We start from the raw sequence: 21,634 nt of genomic DNA, 5'->3' as shown, positions 1-21,634 counted from the left end.
TAGCAGTCACTAGCTACATGTGGCAGTTTAAATGAGTTGGAATATAATTAAATTAGAATTTTTTTAAAACAATCTGATTTTATTTTTTATTTTATCTTATTTATTTATTTTTGGCTGTGTTGGGTTTCGTTGCTGTGCGCCGGCTTTCTCTAGTTGCAGCGAGCGGGGGCTACTCTTCATTGCGGTGCGTCGTGGGCTTCTCGTTGCGGTGGCTTCTCTTGTTGCGGAGCACGGGCTCTAGGCGCGTGGGCTTCAGTAGTTGTGGCACGTGTGCTCAGTAGTTGTGGCTCTCAGGCTCTAAGAGCACACGCTCAGTAGTTGTGGCGCACGGGCTTAGTTGATCCGGGGCATGTGGGATCTTGTCGGACCAGAGATCGAACGGGTGTCCCCTGCATTGGCAGGCGGATTCTTAACCACTGAGCCACCAGGGAAGCCCCCAATTAAATTAGAATTCAATTTTAATTACAGTCAGTTGCACTAGGCACATTTCCAATGCTCAATAACCACACGAGGATACTGTCTACCTTATTGGATACTGCAGACACAGAACATTGGTTCAGAGCTTCTAATGACAGAGAATACATTATTAAACATTTCCCATCTTGGTATCTAGGAACGTCAGACTCAAGTTGTTTGCCCTGCTGTAATGACTTTTTCTTAGTTAACTGGACTCTCTAATATAAGGAGATTCTTCTTTCCTCTACCAAACCTAAATACCCATCACCAAAAACAAAGCACACATTAGTTATTTGGTTCTTTTTTTTTTTAAATAATAGTTTTATTGAGATACGATTCACATACCATACAACTCATATATCAAAAGTATACAATTCAGTGATTTTTAGTATATTTACAGAGCTGTGCATCCGTCACCATAATCAATTTTAAAACATTTTCGTCACCCCCAAATAAAAACTTTAACCCGTTTTTTCCTTTCTGCCCTCCCTCCTTTTCCTCCAGTCCCAGGCAACTACTAATCCACTTCCTGCCTGTTTAGATTTACCGATTCTGGACAGTTCATATACATGGTATCATACAGTATGTGGTCCCTTATGACTGGTTGTTTTTAATCTGTGTTTTAATTATAATTCCCTTAAACATTGTATAGAAGTAAAAACAAATATAATTTTTTAAAACTATGGAATGCCTCCTGTTTATGAAGTACTTCCTCTGCATGTTGCTACAGGGCAGAAGCTGGCGAACTCTCTGCTTGGGGCCATATGGTAAATAATCTAGGCCGTGTGGGCTGAAGAGTCCCTGACAAAGCCTTCTTCCATTGAATCACAAAAGCAGCCTTAGACAGTGTGTAGAGAAGCAACAGGTTCCAGTAACATTTTATTACCAAAACAGGTGGCCAGACATAGTTTGCAGACACCACTCTGGGATGAAAAAGAAAATGGTTCCCATCCAAATAAGGGTAAAAGGTAAAGTGGGGATACACGGGGTTCCTCACCTCAGGGCCTTCCCCTTTCTGTTACTTCTTCCTGCTCTCTCTCCTCTGTCTGGCCAGGCCAGCCCCTAATTCTTCTTCATGCTCCTCCTTTTCTCTAGATTAGATTAGATTCTTCTCATCTGCTCAGTAGGCTTTCTGTACAGAGTCCATAGCATTTCTCTTGATTATAATAAATATCTCGTGTGATAGATTGCTTAAAGTTTCTTTCCTCTATTGAAATGTATCTAACTTGATCACCACAGTAATCCCAGAACCTAACATAGTTCTTTGCATATAATTGTCACTCCAGTATTTGTTGAGTTTCTCAGTCTGAGACATAGTGTTTGAAATGTGCCCTACATACAGATAAGAATATAGCGGAGCCTGGGCTTAGGGCTTTTGCCTGAATTATAAGGTGTTTCTGCTTCACCTACACTGTGATGTTTGCCAAATTACTTATCTTCTTAGTGCTTCAATTACAGGGTGTGAAAGGTTATCAGGGGGATTAAATGAGGTGGTACCTGCAAACCACTTAGCACAGTGAAGTGCTCAATCAACAAATGTCAGCTGTCATCCCAGAGGGAGTTTAGAGGCTTGTGCAGTACAAGGAAGGCTTTGCAAAGTTGTAGCAGCTGCCCTCAGAAGGGGTTTCAGTCTAATGGGAGTTCTGCCCAAACAAGAGGAAAAAGAAAACTTAATTCTTGGAATTTGTGGCTGGTATTACCTCATGGTGATCCATTCAGAAAAGTCAAGCCAGGATCAGGAATTCTTTGATGCAGCAAGGAAGGAAATGACCAAGAACTAATCAAGAGTCCTAGGTTTAGCTCACCTTGTTCCAGCTGTGTGACCTAGGGCTTAACTGTATAACCTCTCTGAACCCTATAGTCCTCATTTTCAAAGTGTTCATTAAAACAACTGCCACATCTCCGATGAGACAACATAGGGGAAAGGACCGTGTATACTATAAAATGCTATATGTGCCAGTCTTATTCTTTTAGACGGCTGCAGAGCATTCCACAGTTCATTCCACAGAACATTCCACGTTCCATTTATACAACGTGATTTATCCAGTATTTTCCCTATTGATGGAAATTGATATTATTGCCATTTTTTCGGTACTACAATAATTGTGTCTTTAAAGCCTTGCCTTATGTTTAATTCATTAGAATAAATATATTGTGCTAAGGATAATGAACATGGAAAAAAAAATTAACCCATGGGAAAAACTATATAAAGTAAAAGGGAATTAAACTAAGGAAATAATGGCAATAAAAAATTTTAAAGATCTAAGTTTTTTAAATGTTAGTCATAATCAAGAAAAAGCAAATTTGTCTACTGTTATGGAATTATGACCAATATATTCCTTTAACCAAATTTACATATTTACATTCCTGATAAAAATAATATATCAGTGGAGTGATTGTTTTATAAAGCATTCACAATAGTATATCTTTAAGTAGCAGGATTTTTAAAATAATTTTATTTTTAACCAAGTTTTCTGGAATTTTTTAAATGTAAAATTCAGATTTGTTTCTTTTATAAAGAAAATGTATTACTATTTTAAAAGCAGTCAACTCACACAACCAGAACCAAATGCTTTGTTTTATTTTAGTTGCAATTCATCATATTGGCCTTTAAAAAAAAAAAAAACTTAGCAAATGTTCATTATCTATTTATTTATTTGTAACTTATTTGTGTGTATGTATGTTAAAATCCAAAAGGGATTTAAAGCAGACAGCATTAGTCATTTTTTATTAAATTACCAGTAATGGGTAATTTGGGAGCTTATTTTCTTTACAAGCTTAAATTATGAAATTTATATAGAGTCAGTGCAGAAAATTTAGAAACTCTTGAAATTCACAAAAGAAAAAAAGTTATCTGAGATTCCACCAAGCAAATGAACAGATCCTTTTTAAAATTACCTTAAAATGAACATGTTATCTTTGTCACGTTATATCATTTTTTTTTTTTGCGGTACGCAGGCCTCTCACTGTTGTGGCCTCTCCCGTTGCGGACGGAGCACAGGCTCCGGACGCGCAGGCTCAGCGGCCATGGCTCACGGGCCCAGCCGCTCCGCGGCATGTGGGATCTTCCCGGACCGGGGCACGAACCTGTGTCCCCTGCATCGGCAGGCGGACTCTCAACCACTGCGCCAGCAGGGAAGCCCTATCATTATTTTTAAAAAGACAAACGTTTATGTAAGGGGAGAATAGTATTTCTTCATTACTTTTCATTTTCAAATAGTCTATTTAAAGGTGAAGAGCAAGCACTTTGCCACAGAATATCTTGTCCATCCCATCTTCCCAACAGCCCCTAAAACCCCTACTTAACACCACTTAACTGGCAAATCAGACTGAAGGAAAAAAGCAGTTGCTCCCTTTTGCTACTACAGTTTGCCGCCGCACTTGTAGAGGTTCTGCTTGTTTGCATTTGGTACATTTATCTTTGCAAATATCTTTTCCAACTTAAACTGCCTGCGAGAAAAGTCGAAGGTCCTTCCAGAATGGCAGAGTGTCTGCAGCCGGTCTTATTTTTGATACCCCTCTTTCTTTAGACCTGGAGCCTCCCCCTCCTAGCAGATTACCCTGAGCCTTTTCCCTTCTTACACTCGTGGCCTACATTCCAGGAGATCAAGCCTGGCACATGTTAATGAATGTAGGTTTTATTTAGAAACATGACCACTTGTCACTCACTGCTCAGTGTCATATTGTCAGGCAGAGACTTACCAACATTTGTCTGGAGTGAGCATTTTCATACTTCCATACACAGACTGGGGAAACTTTCATCCCCACGCAGGATTTAGCCTTTTGCTCTGCAAACCTGACTTTTGCAAGTGGAAACTTCATGGTGGTGGCGGAAGATCCGTGTGCCCTGAGGATGGCAGAGGACGGCTGTGTGGACGCAGAGCTCCCCGATTGTAACTGCAGTGTCACAAGGCAGGCATCTCCTTGAGTTTCTTCCCTTGGGCGTAGCTTTCATGTTCCATGGGGGATGGATGCCGGAGCTTTAATCCATAACTGTGTTGGCCAGTGTTACGTGGAGATGACTGGTGTGGGGAGATAGTTGGCCGTGGACTCCTCAGACTTATTTGTCGTTTTGTTTTCTTGTCTCCTGCTGGGCCTGCGGAGCTGGCTGAAAAGGTTAATGGACTTTGTTATGGTTCAGTATCTACTTGTCTTGGGACTGGATGCATCATATGAGGAGTATGGTTACAGTAGAGAGCCTGAGACACAGGAAAGAAATTCAGAAAAAGATTCAGTGGAAAGATCCTGTTAGTCCATCATCTGCTATTTAAAGGATGGGCTCCTTCTGAAACTGAAATTCAGTCACGGCCAGTTCACAGCTTTGTAGGTGAAAGCGTTCCTTTAATAAATAGAAATCTACTCATGTTTCAGGGGCTGGGAGGGTTTTGTGTGTGAGAGAAGGCTGTTTCTGTTTTATGTATGTCAGTAGGTTTTGGTCACTGACTAGTATAAAGGTTTTCAGTAGTATGTGTAAAATATAGAAGGTTATGTCTAAAATGGCAACTTAGTGCGTTATACAAATGTTTACTTCATGATTTTTTTTCAGTTAGAATAACATTACATCAGGAATTTTCATTTTGTTTTTAAAAAATATTTTTCTTATACCATAACATCCAGACAAATCCCTACTGATGAATAGAACTTATTAATGGTACTTTTGGTTCTTTTATATTGAGAATATGAATTTTTTTGTTTTTTTTATGGATCTACTAAATTTGTTTGAAGGAAAGTAGTGAGGTATATATATGAAATATGTAGATATATATGTGTATATGTACGTATTCATGTGACAATATTAAGAAGCTGGACAACTGGATTTCATAGTAGAATCCTCCTCAAGAAAGGTCAAGTGTGCAGGAAACACACTGGACTCTGAAAGGGGAACCAGAGTGTAGGGACTTACAGATGCACCGGGCTTGCTAAACTTACCCAGACATGTGACGTCTGTAAACACCTATTTTCAATTATAACCCTGTATGCTACCAAAAGGAGTGTTGCTCAAACTTCTTACAGTGATAAATAAAACTATTATGGTGCTTCACCCAAGGATTTCCTTTAAAGAAATGATGAAAAAAAATGTGGGACATTTCTCTTAAAGAAGAATGATCCTCGTCCTGCAAATACCAAGTTTAATAGCTCAAGGATGATGCATGGGGGCCTTATCCCACACCTTCTCTCAGTTCACATCCGCTCCCCCCAACACACACACAATGTATTTTGCTATTTGTAGTCAAATACATTTTTTAAAAAATGAGAAAGGAGAACCACTTAAGCGTTCACCCTCCCTGACTTTACTAAGATTTACACGTTCATTTGAAAGAGGAACTTGCCCCTAATAGACTGTATGAACAAGCATTTCCACGTCACGATGCCCTTGACGTATTGCACTAACTGCTCTGACTATTGGAATTCCTTCAATATTATACAGGGTTACTAATCCAGTAGTAAAATATTTGGCTACTGTAGACAATATCCAATGGAACAGTGTTTACTTATATCCCTTTGTGCTTTGGATCTTTTGATCATTTTTGTCAGTGAATTTTGAATCAAGAAAATGAATGAATTTTAGTCCTTAGCAAACAGATCATTTGCAGATGTTGGACCTAGAGGAAAATTTAAGTATACATTTAATATCAAATAAATTAAATTAAAATATGTTAACAAAATAAGCAATATTTTAGTTAGAACACTAATTATTAACGTTTAGCAGGCATTTAAATAGTACCCGACTTTGTGCAAGGCAACAAGCTCAGTCTGGCAACTAGAGGTGGAAAGGGAAAACCCGAAGTGGAAATTCACAGTTCCAGCTTTCCAGGGAACTTCCCATGAGGAGCAGGAAGGTGAGCATTAATAATACCAGGAAGTTCGAACAAGGGTAAGAAGGAAGCAGGCACTGAGTGAAGTACCCTCCCAGCCTCCAGGTCCACACAAAACCCTGATGATGTCATGAGTTTTCTTTAAAACCCCATCCCGAAGCATAGTCAGCATTCAAATCCTATCAGACCTGAAGACAGGAAGATGGTCAAGTGGGAGGGGTTCCTGAGAGGACATTCTTATTGGGGTCAAACCAAGATGGACAGCAGTGCAGTGAGCCATTCTTCAGTCCTGTTCCAGTGGGTTTATTGATTGTAGACTGTCCTTTCCATCTGGGACACTAAAGCAGGATGGCCAAGGTCATGGTAAATCCTAAGCCCGTACCATGGTCATTGGTAGAATATGTACCCCGAACTTTATACCCAGTAGCTGCTCAAAAACTGTCATTCACTGACTGACGCTCAAGTGAATTTTGTCTGACATATGAGAGACATGTGAGTGGGTTGTATGTAACAGTTATTGGAATTATTTTTCAAGGCTAATGCCTTGAAATGCCCTAGAGACAGAGTATAAATTGTACTTATAAAGCTAATTAGAAAAGTATTATCTTGAATGGAATTATGAATTATGATAACATATTGCAATGCATGTTTTCTGTTCCCTTTCAATCCTATATATTGTGGAACGTGAATATAATTTTTTAAATACACATTTTTTAAAACAATATAAGGTAATGCACCTCAGCATGCCTTTATACACTGATCAAATGTAGGGATTTTTATTATAATTAATGAAATACAGATATTATTATCAAGAACCGACCATCGTGAAAATACTTCTAAGCATTTGTATGACAGAGGAAAAGTGATGGTGTCATGACCAGATTTTCATTTGAGAGAGAAACAATGATTTATAGAAACTGTAATAGAAGTGATGATATCCATTTTAAGCAATTAAAAATGAATAAAGGGGCTTCCCTGGTGGCGCAGTGGTTGAGAGTCCACCTGCCGATGCAGGGGACATGGGTTCGTGCCCCGGTCCGGGAAGATCCCACATGCCGCAGAGCGGCTGGGCCCGTGAGCCATGGCCGCTGGGCCTGCGCGTCCGGAGACTGTGCTCCGCAACGGGAGAGGCCACAACAGTGAGAGGCCCGTGTACCGCAAAAAACAAAACAAACAAACAAAAAAGAATAAAAATTCTCAAAATACTTTGGTTATGAGACAGTTTCTTCAGAGAGGTGGCTCCTGACCAGAGAAGCAAATCCTAGTCATCTGGGGAGGCACAGAGGGCGGGGAGAAGGTGGGGAGAGAGTTAGCAGTGGCACGTGTGGATGGAAAGCACCCCTACGTGATCCAGTACCGGTCCTAGGTTGAGAATCACTTCTTTACTCTCTGGAAGTAAGAGTTGAGAAATAGTAGGTGATTCTGAGTGCAAGTTGTCTGTCTTTGAGAACATTCTACTGCAGATCCCTGCCCTGAAATATATCACATCCTTAGAGGCTTGGGGCCGGAGGGTTGTTTTGTTTTGTTTTTTTTTTCCTGGCTGCGCTGCGCAGCATGCGGGATCTTAGTTCCCCGACCAGGGATCCAACCTGTGCCCCTTGCAGTGGAAGCTCAGAGTTTAACCACTGGACCGCCAGGGAAGTCCCTATCACATCCCTAGATTTTTTTTTTCTTACAATTTTATTTTATTTTATTTTATATTTTTTCTTAACATTTTTATTGGAGTATAATTGCTTTACAATGGTGTGTTAGTTTCTGCTTTAGAACAAAGTGAATCAGTTATACATATGCATATATCCCCATATCTTTTCCCTCTTGCGTCTCCCTCCCTCCCACCCTCCCTATCCCACCCTTCTAGCTGGTCACAAAGCACCGAGCTGATCTCCCTGTGCTATGCGACTGCTTTCCACTAGCTATCTATTTTACATTTGGTAGTGTATATATGTCCATATATACACTACCACTCTCTCACTTTGTCCCAGCTTATCCTTCCCCCTTCCCATGTCCTCAAGTCCATTCTCTAGTAGGTCTGCGTCTTTATTCCCGTCTTGCCCCTAGGTTCTTCATGACCTTTTTTTTTTTTTAGATTCCATATATATATGTTAGCATTATGGTATTTGTTTTTCTCTTTCTGACTTACTTCACTCTGTATGACAGACTCTAGGTCCATCCATCTCACTACAAATAACTCAATTTCGTTTCTTTTTATGGCTGAGTAATATTCCATTGTATATATGTGCCACATCTTCTTTATCCATTCATCTATCAGTGGACGCTTAGGTTGCTTCCATGTCCTGGCTATTGTAAATAGAGCTGCAATGAACATTGTGGTACATGATTCTTTTTGAATTATGGTTTTCTTAGGGTATATGCCCAGTACTGGGATTGCTGGGTCGTATGGTAGTTCTATTTTTAGTTTTTTAAGGAACCTCCATACTGTTTGCCATAGTGGCTGTATCAATTTACATTCCCACCAACAGTGTCTGAGGGTTCCCTTTTCTCCACACCCTCTCCAGCATTTATTGTTTCTAGATTTTTTGATGATGGCCATTCTGACCGGTGTGAGATGATATCACATTGTAGTTTTGATTTGCATTTCTCTAATGATTAATGATGTTGAGCGTTCTTTCATTTGTTTGTTGGCAATCTGTATATCTTGTTTGGAGAAATGTCTATGTAGGTCTTCTGTCCATTTTTGGATTGGGTTGTTTGTTTTTTTTGATATTCAGCTGCATGAGATGCTTGTAAATTTTGGAGATTAATCCTTTGTCAGTTGCTTCATTTGCAAATATTTTCTCCCATTCTGAGAGTTGTCTTGTGGTTTTGTTTATGGTTTCCTTTGCTGTGCAAAAGCTTTGAAGTTTCATTAGGTCCCCTTTGTTTATTTTTGTTTTTATTTCCATTTCCCTAGGAGGTGGGTCAAAAAGGATCTTGCTGTGATTTATGTCATAGAGTGTTCTGCCTATGTTTTCCTCTAAGAATTTGATAGTGTCTGGCCTTACATTTAGGTCCTTAATCCATTTTGAGTTTATTTTTGTGTATGGTGTTAGGGAGTGTTCTAATTTCATTCTTTTCCATGTAGGTGTCCAGTTTTCCCAGCACCACTTATTGAAGAGGCTGTCTTTTCTCCATTGTATATTCTTGCCTCCTGTATCAAAGATAAGGTGACCATATGTGCGTGGGTTTATCTCTGGGCTTCCTATCCTGTTCCATTGATCTATATATATTTTTTTGTGCCGGTACCATACTGTTTTGATTACCGTAGCTTTGTAGTATAGTCTGAAGTCCAGGAGCCTGATTCCTCCAGCTCCGTTTTTCTTTCTCAAGATTGCTTTGGCTATTCAGGGTCTTTTGTGTTTCCATACAAATTGTGAAATTTTTGTTCTAGTTCTGTGAAAAATGCCAGTGGTAGTTTGATAGGGATTGCATTGAATCTGTAGATTGCTTTGGGTAGTATAGTCATTTTCACAATGTTGATTCTTCCAATCCAAGAACATGGTATATCTCTCCATCTATTTGTATCATCTTTAGCTTCTTTCATCAGTGTCTTATAATTTTCTGCATACAGGACTTCTGTCTCCTTAGGTAGGTTTATTCCTAGGTATTTTATTTAATTCCTAGGTATTATTTTGTTGCAATGATAAATGGGAGTGTTTTCTTAATTTCACTTTCAGATTTTTCATCATTAGTGCATAGGAATGCAAGAGATTTCTGTACATTAATTTTGTATCCTTCTACTTTACCAAATTCATTGATCAGCTCTAGTAGTTTTCTGGTAGCATCTTTAGGATTCTCTATGTATAGTATCATGTCATCTGCAAACAGTGACAGCTTTACTTCTTCTTTTCCGATTTGGATTCCTTTTATTTCTGTTTCTTCTCTGATTGCTGTGGCTAAAACTTGCAAAACTATGTTGAATAAGAGTGGTGAGAGTGGGCAACCTTGTCTTGTTCCTGATCTTAGTGGAAATGGTTTCAGTTTTTCACCATTGAGGATGATGTTGGCTGTGGGATTGTCATATATGGCCTTTATTATGTTGAGGTAAGTTTTCTCTGTTCCTACTTTCTGGCGGGTTTTTATCATAAATGGGTGTTGAAGTTTGTTGAAAGCTTTCTCTGCATCTATTGAGATGATCATATGGTTTTTCTCCTTCGATTTGTTAATATGCTGTATCACATTGATTGATTTGCGTATATTGAAGAATCCTTGCATTCCTGAAATAAACCCCACTTGATCGTGGTGTATGATCCGTTTAATGTGCTGTTGGATTCTGTTTGCTAGTATTTTGTTGAGGATTTTTGCATCTATGTTCATCAGTGATATTGGCCTGTAGTTTTCTTTCTTTGTGACATCCTTGTCTGGTTTTGATATCAGGGTGATGGTGGCCTCGTAGAATGAGTTTGGGAGTGTTCCTCCCTCTGCTATATTTTGGAAGAGTTTGAGAAGAATAGGTGTTAGCTCTTCTCTAAATGTTTGATAGAATTCCCCTGTGAAGCCATCTGGTCCTGGGCTTTTGTTTGTTGGAAGATTTTTAATCACAGTTTCAATTTCAGTGCTTGTGATTGGTCTGTTCATATTTTCTATTTCTTCCTGGTTCAGTCTTGGAAGATTCCTAGAGTTTTAAAAGACATGTTGCTCTTGACATTTTTTCCAAGCAGATACCTCTTTAGTTGAACCAAGTTTACAACTCGGAGATGGAGATATTTTGCTTATCTGCCATTCATTTCTATTAGGAGCAGTGTCAGTAAGGTGACCACATGTCCTGAACCAAAAGGTGGAAAGTATAAAAAAACTTACGGTCTAAAAGCAGAATTGAATTTTAAGGAAGGGTTGTACCAGAAATCATTGATCATTTGCTCCTCCTTTTGTTTTAGAGCCATCTATGTACATACATCCAGTCAGCTTGTCAGGCCCTCAACAGAGACTCAGTAGTCGATTTTTGCTACTATTACTTGGTAATAATAGAGTTGAGAAGTACTATCTGTGTCCCTCCCAAATTCCTGCTGACACCCTGCCCTCACTGGGAAATAACGTTTCAAATCGAATTCATCTATCCCTGCTCTGCGCCCCTGATCCTGCCTCCTGTGCCTCCTCGCTCCATCATCTGTATTCATCTGTAATTTCTCTCCTTTTTCTTCTGTCTTTGGCTCCTTCCTCGTGAGTTCCTTTTTCTCTGCCTAAAAACATTCTAAAGCGATTCCAAATCATTAAACTACATTAAACAAAACAAACAAACAAAAAATCAGTTTTTTCTTGTAGCCAGATAGATCATTCTACAGGATTCATACCGTATTTACTTACCTTCGCTGCCTACTTTTTAACAATAATTAACAATCCTCTTTCATTATAAGTGTATTTCTCTCAAATGCGTCCTGTTTTCTGTTTCCGTAGCCCTTGCTAAACTATTCACTTAGGGTCAGCAGACCTCCTCTAATGAATAGCTCTTTTTAGGCCTCATCAGCTACCTTGCTCTGCCTTTGACAAAGTAGACCCATGATTCCAAACTTAAGCTTGCCTAGGGCTTACTTGGAGTGCTTGTTAAGTGTAAATTCCCTGGCCACACCCCCAGAGGTTCTGACTCAATAGGACTGGGTTGGGGTCTAAGAATCTGCATTTATGTGAGGCAAACCAGGTGAAATCTAATGAAGAAGGCATTCAGATCACACTGTGACCAACACTTTCTTCTTTTTTTAAATTATTTTTAATTGAATGTATTTGACACACAACATTGTGTAAATTTAAGGTAAAATTAAGGTAAATTTAAGCTTGTTACTTTGATACACTGATATAATGTAATATGATTGCCATTGTAGCGATACTTATCACATTACAAAATTAGAGTACAATATTGTTGTTTATATTCATTTTACCGTGCATTAGATCTCTAAGGCTTATTTACTACTCGTTGCAAGTTTGTACCCTAAAATGCCATCAGTCCTATCCCCCGCCCGCCACCAATTCTTTCTTGAAACATTTCCTGCCTTTAGTTTTATGCTACACTTCCCTGCTTCACCTCCTTCCTTTCTGATTATTCTTTCTTCAACTGTGATTCCTCCTTCTTTAACCTTTTAAAACTCATTCTTCTTAGTCCAGCCCCTTTCAGGATGAAATACCTCCTTTCATAGGGCTTCAACTCTATGCCAATAGTATGTAAACCAATGCAATAAACTTCGTCGTCTCTTCTGGACCTAAGAACTATATTTCCATACATGTCTAGCTGATCCCACAGACTCATCGTACCCCAAACTTAATGCACCATTAATCCCAAGAACTTGCTCCTCATTCCTGTATCCTCTGAGGCAGCAGCATCTATCTAGTCACCCAACTGGAAAAGACATCATTTCTTAACTCCTTCTGCCTCACGTCATGTCGGTTCGTGAATTTAGCAATCCACTCCTCAACTCTATCCCCACTGTTTCCAAGTGTAGGCTTTTGATGCAAACTGCTTTGGACTATTCTGTGTACTTCCTGAATGAGCTCTTACCACAGCCTTGCCTCAGACTTACACACTTAGAATCAAAACTCATCTTAACATTCCTCCACTAATAGATCTTGGGAAAGTTCTTATTTATCTTTGAAACTACATACAAATCCATTGTCATGTCACTGTGGGAGTTTTATAATCTTGCTCCCATCCACCCATCAGTCTTACCTCTTCCTCTAACCACTTCTTCTGTCTTTCCTGTTTCTCTTCCCCGTCCGTCCACCACTGATCTCCTTGGCATTGTGACACTATTTACCTTCACAATCTCTGCTCTTCTTCATTGTTTCCTAGGCCAGAAATGTTCTGCTTGGCTTGTATCCACCTCTCAAGATGCAGCTCACATGTCATTTCTTCACTTTTCTTCTTTCCTCAAAGTCTAAGCTCCTCAAAGGCAAGGATGAAGCTTTAGTCATCACGGTTTATCTGTCACCTAGCACCATACATGTTGGTAGGAGGAATAAAGAAATGAACAAATGGTAAATGAATGAATGATTACTGAACATGGCCAGACAGAATTGATCACTCTTTATTTATTAGCCAGAGACTTCATTCACTTCTTTAGTTTAGTTCTTACCACACTTTGTTATATTTCATTCTTTCCATGTTCAGATTTCTGGTCAGATGGTACATTTTATTAAGAAAATAATCACACCTGATTTCTTTTGTCTTTCTGGCATCTTAACATTTAAAGTGTCCACGGATGATGGTTAGAGAAATGACAATTCTTAAAGGAATGAGTTTTTACTGCTTCCTGGTGAGAATGGGAGAATAGTTATTTGTCGTTATTTTTTAAGCATGCTATGTAGTGAATACTATACTGAATTAGGCTCTTCAGGTGGAAGATTGGGTACCTGCCCTCTGCCACTTACAATCCAACAGGTCCTTAGTTACCTTTAACGTGATATGGCATCATTAAAGCTCAAATTGCTTAAGTGCATGTGATATCTCACTGATAGTTTTATCTTCAGTGTGCTTTCTTCGTTTGACTGAGTTTCTGCCACAATATTGCTGAAATACATCCCACAGGGGGTGAAGTGATTAGAACCATGGATGTGTAATCTGTTTGGTGACAATCCACTGGAAAGGTTAACTTTTTCCTCCCAGTTATTCTTCATAGTAGTATAAATTATATTATTTGCAAAAGTCAAGTAGTATAGATTATACTATTTGTGAAAGTAGTAATTTCTATGACAACCATGAGGTTTCTATCACTGTTATATTAGTATAGCTGTGCTGAGTATAACCATGGTTGATATTTTTTTAATGTTTCCCATGTACTGGCACCCTCTGTCGTTCACCTCATTTAAATCTCACAAGTACTCTTACTTCATTTCCATTTTATAGGCAAAGAAACAGAGACACAGGAGGGGTGTACAGCTGCCCACAGTCACACAGCCAGTAGGTGGCTGAGCCAGGCTGGACTCTGGCTTTAGACCCAGTGCTGGCTTCTGCTCATGAGGGAAACATGAGTGAAGCCTCTCACTGAAGTTGATGTCTCTCCTTCTCTGCCCACAGGGTAAAGAAGCTGAAGGAGACCCTGGTCGCCGTACAGCAGCTGGATAAAAACATGAGCAGCCTGAGAACGTGGCTGGCCCACATAGAGTCAGAGCTGGCCAAGCCGATCGTCTACGATTCCTGTGACTCAGAAGAAATACAGAAAAAGCTTAACAAGCAGCAGGTAAGATGTAAAACAATGGAAGGAAAGTTAATAGGTTCTTGAAAATCTGTCCTCCTGGCCAGAATAGAGACATGATTGTGAGATGGTGAATTAGGATGGAAAATCTGGAGGAAGCTGGGCAGGACTGGTGAGAAAGGGAAGGCATTGGCTAGAGAGGTGTTTGGGGCAAATAGGTTCCATCTCCTCACAAAGTTGACTCTTAAGAAGGTCTGCCATCGTAGGGTTAATGTCACTGGTCTGCCAAGAAGCCATCCTAAGATGGTAGGTTAGGTTGAGCTGCAATAATGTATCCACAACAGTGCTGACAGTTTTGTTTATTTATTTGTGGGTCGCAAACTCACAACCATGGACTTAGAAACGAGCCTTTTTCTTTTTTCTGCATACAGCCTTAGGAGAAAGATCACAGTGCATACTTAGAGTTTTTAGAGTCTAACATAATTTTGTTTTGCAAGGAGGATTGCCTGACCTGCAGACCACATACTGTAATGTCATCTTCATGTGTGTAGCAAATACAGCACAATACACAACCCAGCAAAGCAAAAGAGGGTGACCCTGAAAAATACGTACAGAAGGGATTTTCACTTCCCACTCCCCTTGCTTATTCTTACTCAGCACAGTAGACTCCAGCTGTCAGTAATAAACACCATAAATCCCCCATAAGAAGTATTGCTACTTCATGCTTTTAGATTGTCCTTGAAAATTCTGCCTGCGCTCTGGTTATTTCCATTACATTAGGCCATTATATTCAAGTTGCTTAACTTTAAAAAAATGTATAAACAGACCTATTTCTTCAGTCCTATGAAGTAGGTTATGTATTTTATTTTACAAAGAGAACATTTATTAAAATACAGTTTTTAGGTATTGGATGTTTAAATTAGCATTTATTTTTTAAGAAATTGTTAGCAGGACATTTTTCAGTTTTCTGTAAGAATAAAACCCTCTGATGGGACTCTCTGATGTTTGAAATTCTGATGATTAACTCTGGGGGTTGTGGTTGGCCTCCAGCTCCCCCACATTCTCCTGGAGAACATGATAATGATATCTACATGTGACAAGAGTTAAAATGCTAATGACCAGTATTGTAATTTAGCAAATGTAAGAAAGTCAAAACAGTATCTAGTTAAGTATGGGAAATTGATTATACCCATCCGTAGTTGCAGCCACTACTAAAACCCTAATCAAATAAAAGGTCAAAACCTACGATGGCAAAAAGAACAGAAGAGAAGATGATAGAGCTGCCAGACGTCCGAGAGAATTTGGAAGGTGGAAAGTAGACAGATGAACAGTGATGGTGTTAGCAGAGCGGAGGATGGAGAAAGCTGATTCACGCCGCAGAGTTCCCAAAATGCTCACCCGGGAAGTGGAGCTGTCAAGTCTGTGGGGCTTTAAAGGGAAAATGGCTGAAAGTCTGAGAAAGGAGTGGTGAGATGAGCAGATTTCCCCTAAGCCCAGCTAGTCAGGCAGCTCTGCTTTGTTGACTCTCTGGAGAAGGCCATCCAGAGGGACTTGGGATTCGATGACACAGGACGCCATCTGTGCTGGAGCCACTCTGTTAAAAACAGAGGGATTAAGGGAAAGACTCTGTGCCAAACCCCACAGCATCACCTCTCATGAGGTCACTAGCCAGGCTTATGCTGCAGCCAGGATTTACACGAGAGTTTCAAAATCCAATTCAGTTATTCTGTAAAAGTCCCCCTGCCCCCAAAATAAAGTGGAAAGGAATAAATTACAAAAGGAGTAATGCAGAAAAAGCATTCCCAGATTGAAAATTTACACACTTCTAGAACACAAACCCTACAGGTGCCCAGGAAAATTAAAAACAAAGCTATAATGAAATTTCAGAACATGGGGGATAAAAGAAGATTTTAAGGCTTCCAAGATGAAAAAGTTGGATTTCTCCAAAACAAGGATGGAAGCTAGTAGACAATGACGGAATGCCTTCAAAAAGCTGAGAAAATTTTTTATGATTTAGAATAATATATCTGCCATTTCATATATAAAATATTTACCTTCTGTGCACACATTCACAAGAAGCTAATGAAAGATATGCTCCATATACTGAAATGAGAGGAAAAATAATATTCAACCCAGGAGAAGGAAGTCCCCAGGGTGATGGTAAAGGGAAGTCCCAAATGACAATGGTACTGCAACCTAGGAAGAGCCTGTCCAGACAGGAGCAGGGAGTCTGGGTGCTCTAAGAGGAACATCTCCAAGGAAGAAAAGAGTTGAACCAGATGACCTGATGGGCTTAACCATCCTGGAAGGAGCTTTATTAGCACCATAAGAGAAAGAATAGCAGTTAGCAATATAAATTTTTTTTATTAGAGTATAGTTGCTGTACAGTATTCGGTTAGTTTATACTGTACAGCAAAGTGAATCAGCTATACGTATACATCTATCCCCTCCTTTTTGGATTTCCTTCTCATTTAGGTCACCACAGAGCACAGAGTAGAGTTCCCTGAGCTATACAGTATATTCTCATTAGTTATCTATTTTATACATAGTATCAATAGTGTGTATATGTCAATCCCAATCTCCCAATTCCTCCCACACACCCCCTTTTCCACTCTGGTATCCATACATTTTTGTTCTCTACATCTGTGTCTCTATTTCTGCTTTGTAAATAAGATTATCCATAACCATATTTTCAGATTCCACATATATGCGTTAATATACGATATTTGTTTTTCTCTTCTGACTTACTTCACTCTGTATGACCGTCTCTAGGTCCAGCCGTGTCTCTACAAATGACCCAATTTCATTCTATTTTATGGCTGAGTAATATTCCATTGTATATATGTATCACATCTTCTTTATCCATTTCTCTATTGATGGACATTTAGGTTGCTTCCATGTCCTGGCTGTTGTAAATAGTACTGCAGTGAACATTAGGGTGCATGTGTCTTTTTGAATCATGGTTTTCTCTGGGTATATGCCCAGTAGTGGAATTGCTGGGTCATATTTTAAAGAGAAAAAGAGAGCGAGGGAGCGAGAGAGAGATAGAGAACTATTGATTTTAGAAAAACAAAAAGTTATGTAAGAGAAGAAATACAACCATAGCATATTTTGTTGCTTAAATGTGAAAAGTATTAAAACACCATAATCATGCAAAGACGTGATTATTGCTCTAGCTATAAGAGGTACTAAAATAGTCATTGGAGCCCCGTGAGTCAGGTAGAAGTTTATTCCTTCTCTGCTGCAGAAGCACTGATAATGTCTAACATTTAAAAATCAAGAAATAGCAATATAAACATGTTACTTAGAAAAACAGAAGTAAAAACCAGAAGACAGAGCTACAAGAGATGGAACTGGTTTTTTCTGGAGAAGAATCAGGAGTGAAATGAAAAGGGTACTACTTCATTGGAAGCTTAGTAGTCGTTTTTGACTTTTTAATATATTAATAAATGTTCATATAGCCTTTTAATTAAAATTTAAAGGTTAAAAAAAAACCTGTACACCAGTAGTTAAAATTGAAGACTTTCTGGATTCCAGTCCTGGCCTCACCACTTTTCTGTGTGAACCAGAGCAAAGTAATGAACTCTTAACCCTCAGCTTCCTAACATATAGGTTGCTGATAATGAGTACACGGCTCCCCGAGTTATTGTAAAAGGTTAACAAGAAAAGCACTTAGCACAGTGCCCAGCATAAAGTGGGTGCTTAGCAAATTTTATTTTAATCATATCATATTTACTAGTTTCCTTTATGGAAATTGTTTGACCATGATTTTGTAAAAATTGTAGCATTTGGGGATCCATGTTTGAAAAGACAGATAAATAGTAATCTGTCTCCAAAAGGGAAAAATTCTGACAAATATTTAAATGGACAGATTAAATCGGTAAAAAATACATCGTCTTCTATTTCCCTATGTGGAGTTTCTATATGTCTCTCTTGCCAATGTACTTAATTCTTATAGATTTAATTAGGCAGAAGTATATATAGACTTGAGATGGCTTCAGAGAACGTTTTGTCCGATTTCTCTGTGTTATAAATGAAAAAGAATGAATCCAGTGACACTATGTGACAATTTGAGGCCATCACCAATGGAAGTTAAAACTGAGACTAAAATTCTGATCTGTATTTGGGTACTTATATAATTATAAGACCCCCTCAAGCCTTATTTTATATATTGATCTGAACAAAAACTTCTGAGCAGAAGCACAGGGGGACTTTTCTCCAGTGTTTACTGTGTTAACCTGGTCAAGCTCCTGGAGGTAAATCTCACCAAATTGGGGGGACCCCATGACTGGGTGGGTCAGAGGTGTCCACACTGAGCCTCCAACAGTTCGTCAATTAGAGTTCTGGGATTCACACGCCATCGCTGGTTCCCACAGTGGTTTCCCCTTATGAGTCTCCCCTCTGAGAGAGATTCAAAAGTATATGGAGGAGTGATGTCACCAAGACGGTGGCATAAGCCATTCCTGACTTAAGTCCCATCACAAGAAGACCAACAAGCAACTATCCACAGACAGGACACCATTGTGAAAATCCCAGAACCCAGGGTGAGGCTGCAGCAGCCCTTGGACATCAGAGACCGAGAAGGACCACGTTAGAAGGTGAGAGGAGTGGCTGCACTCTGCCCACATCGCCTGCCCCAGGCTGGCACAGCACCACACCAGAGCGCCCCAGCCTGTGGTTTCTCCAGTTGGAAAAGAGAGGCCAAGGTGGGGAATTCCCTGGCCGTCCAGTAGTTAGGACTCCATACTCTCACTGCCAGGGACCCAGGTTCAATCCCTAGTCAGGGAACTAAGATCCTGCAAGCCGTGGGGCAAGGCCGAAAATTAAAAAAAGAGAGAGAGGCCAAAGTGGACACCCAGCTCCCCCAGTATTGTATGACGCTTCCCAGGAGGCCCGCTGGGGTCTCTCTTCATGGGGGTCACTAAGGAAATCTATGAGGCTCAGTCACAGGGGATCAGATAGCGATGGAGAAGGGGTATGCGGCTTACAGCACCTGCACTCAGATCTTGGTGGGCTGCATTCCCGCTTGCAGCTGCACCCGAGCAGAGATGCCAGCCAGCGTCTCTGCTCATCAGCAGAGACCAGCCAGTGGCCCCGTCTAGCCTGCAAACTCAGTTAGCAGCTCTGCTTCATTTGGGTCCCCAGACAACTGGCATTACAGGCCTTGGAGCTCTTTCTACCCCCGGCCTGGGCAGGGAGGCAGATTCCCAGCCCCACCCAACAGCTGAGCACAGTCTCCGTAACCCCCCCACCAGGAAGCCTGGCCAGAGAATCCAGGCAGCCATGGAGCCCATCCAACAGCCCTGCTTGGGCGGGGAGCCAAGCCAGAAGCCCTACCAACTGTTGAGCATAGCCTCTGGCCTTGCATAACCAAGGAGCCTGAACAGTGACCTTAGGCATCCTCAGAGCCCAACCTACAACCACACCCAGCCATGGAGCCCAGACTACAGCTCTACTCAGTGGTGGAGTCCACCCAAGGGCCTTGTCTGATTACTGAACACAGCCTGCAACCTTGCCTGGTCAGGAAGCCCAGCCAGTGACCCCGTCCAATTACCAAGCATAGCCTGCGACCCCACCCAAGAAGAAAGCTTAGACAACAGCCCAGCTAGACCATGGAGCACAGTCTCTAGGCCCACTCACTGTGAGATTCAGTTGGCAGGCTCTCCTAACCAGAGAGCCTGACCAGTAATCTTGCCCAACAGGGGAGCACAGCCAGCGGTCTACCTGATGGCAAAGCCTAGACTGTGGCCCTGCCCAACTCCAGGGCACAGCCTGCAGCCCTGCATGATCACAGAGCACAGCCTGAGGCCTCACCTGAACAGAGTCCAGCCAGCAGCACCTTCTGGTCTGGGAGCACAGCCTAAGACCCCATCAAGAGCAATTACAGTGAGACTTCCCTGGTGGTCCAGTGGCAAAGCATCCGCCTTCCAATGCAGGGGACGCGGGTTCGATCCCTGGTCAGGGAACTAAGATCCCACATGCCGCAGGGCAACTAAGCCCGCGCTCCACAGCTACTGAGCTTGCGCACCTCAGCTAGAGAGCCCACGTGCCACAAACTACACAGCCCACGTGCTCTGGATCCTGTGCGCCACAACCAGAGAGAAGCCCACACACCACAGCGAAAGATCCTGCGTGCCGCAGCTAAGACCCAACACAGCCAAAAAGAAATTAAATAAATAATAAATAAATAAATATTTTAAAAAAGGCCAATTGCAGAGACCAGCTTGTAGCCCTGCCCAATCACAGGGTCTAACCAGTGGCACTGCCCTGCCAGGGGACGTACCCTGTGACCTCACCCAGTCAGAGGTGACTCTAGGGCCCAGCCAGCAGCACCCCCAGGCCCACCCCAACCTCAGAGCATGGAACGTTTTCCAGGAGAGATTATATGTTAGATCACAAAACTAGTCTTAATAAATTCAAGAAAATGGACGTTGCATCAAGTATCTTTTCCAGCCACAATGATGTGAGACTAGAAATCAATAACAGGAAGAAAGCTGGAAAATTAACAAATACATGGAAATTAAACAACACACTCCTGAACAACCAGTGGATCCAAGAAGAAATCAAAAGAGAAATAAAAAAATATCTGGAGATAAACAAAAAAAGGAACCCAACATACCAAAACTTATGGGATGCAGCAAAAGCAGTTCTAGGAGAAAAGTTTATAGTGATAAATGCTTCCATTAAGAAAAAATAAGGATTTCAAATGAACAGCCTAACTTTATACCTCAAGGAACTAGAAAAAAAATGAAAAAACTAAGCCCAAAGTTGGCAAAAGGAAGGAAATCATAAAGAGTAGAGCAGAAATAATGAAATACAGAATAGGAAAACAACAGAAAAGATGAACGAAACTGAGTTGGTTCTTTGAAATTATAAACAAAATTGACAAACTTTTAGCTAGAGTAATCAATTAAAAAAGAGAGAGGACCAAAATAAATAAAAATTATAAACGAAAGTGGGCACATTACAAGAAATACCAAGGATCATAAGAGACTACTCTGAACAATTATAAGCCAACAATTTGGGCAACCTAGGAGAAGTGGATAATTCCTAGAAGCATACAATCTACCAATATTGAATCATGAAGAAATAGAAAATCTGAGCAGATCAATAATGAAAGGAGGTGGAATCAATAATTTAAAACCTCCCAACAAAGAAAAGTCCAAGACCAGATGGTTTCATAGGTGAACTCTACCAAACATTTACAGCCAATTCATCTCACTCTTCCAACAAATTGAAGGGAAA

General features: G+C 40.5%; 1 protein-coding gene across 9 annotated transcripts in view; it reads left to right on the top strand.

Moving 5' to 3' along the window:
• The window catches only part of SYNE1 (spectrin repeat containing nuclear envelope protein 1), a gene marked incomplete at its 5' end in the record, with an annotated part of 457,248 nt that overhangs the window by 399,645 nt on the left and 35,969 nt on the right, over positions 1 to 21,634 (top strand). For 7 of the 9 annotated variants that reach the window (XM_082668958.1, XM_082668957.1, XM_082668956.1 and 4 more), the window contains one exon: positions 14,272 to 14,434. In XM_082668958.1, coding sequence (XP_082525084.1) covers positions 14,272 to 14,434 — 163 coding nt within the window. Of the gene's footprint in view, positions 1 to 4,142; positions 4,369 to 14,271; positions 14,435 to 21,634 lie in introns of those variants that run through there. The other 2 variants (XM_082668962.1, XM_082668961.1) reach the window with 1 other exon arrangement.

The sequence above is a fragment of the Grampus griseus genome (genome assembly GCF_964374135.1).
Source record: "Grampus griseus genome assembly, chromosome: 13".
In the NCBI taxonomy this organism is placed as follows: domain Eukaryota; kingdom Metazoa; phylum Chordata; class Mammalia; order Artiodactyla; family Delphinidae; genus Grampus; species Grampus griseus.
Note: the sequence above shows the minus strand (reverse complement) of the source record. Positions and strands in the feature narration are given on the sequence as shown.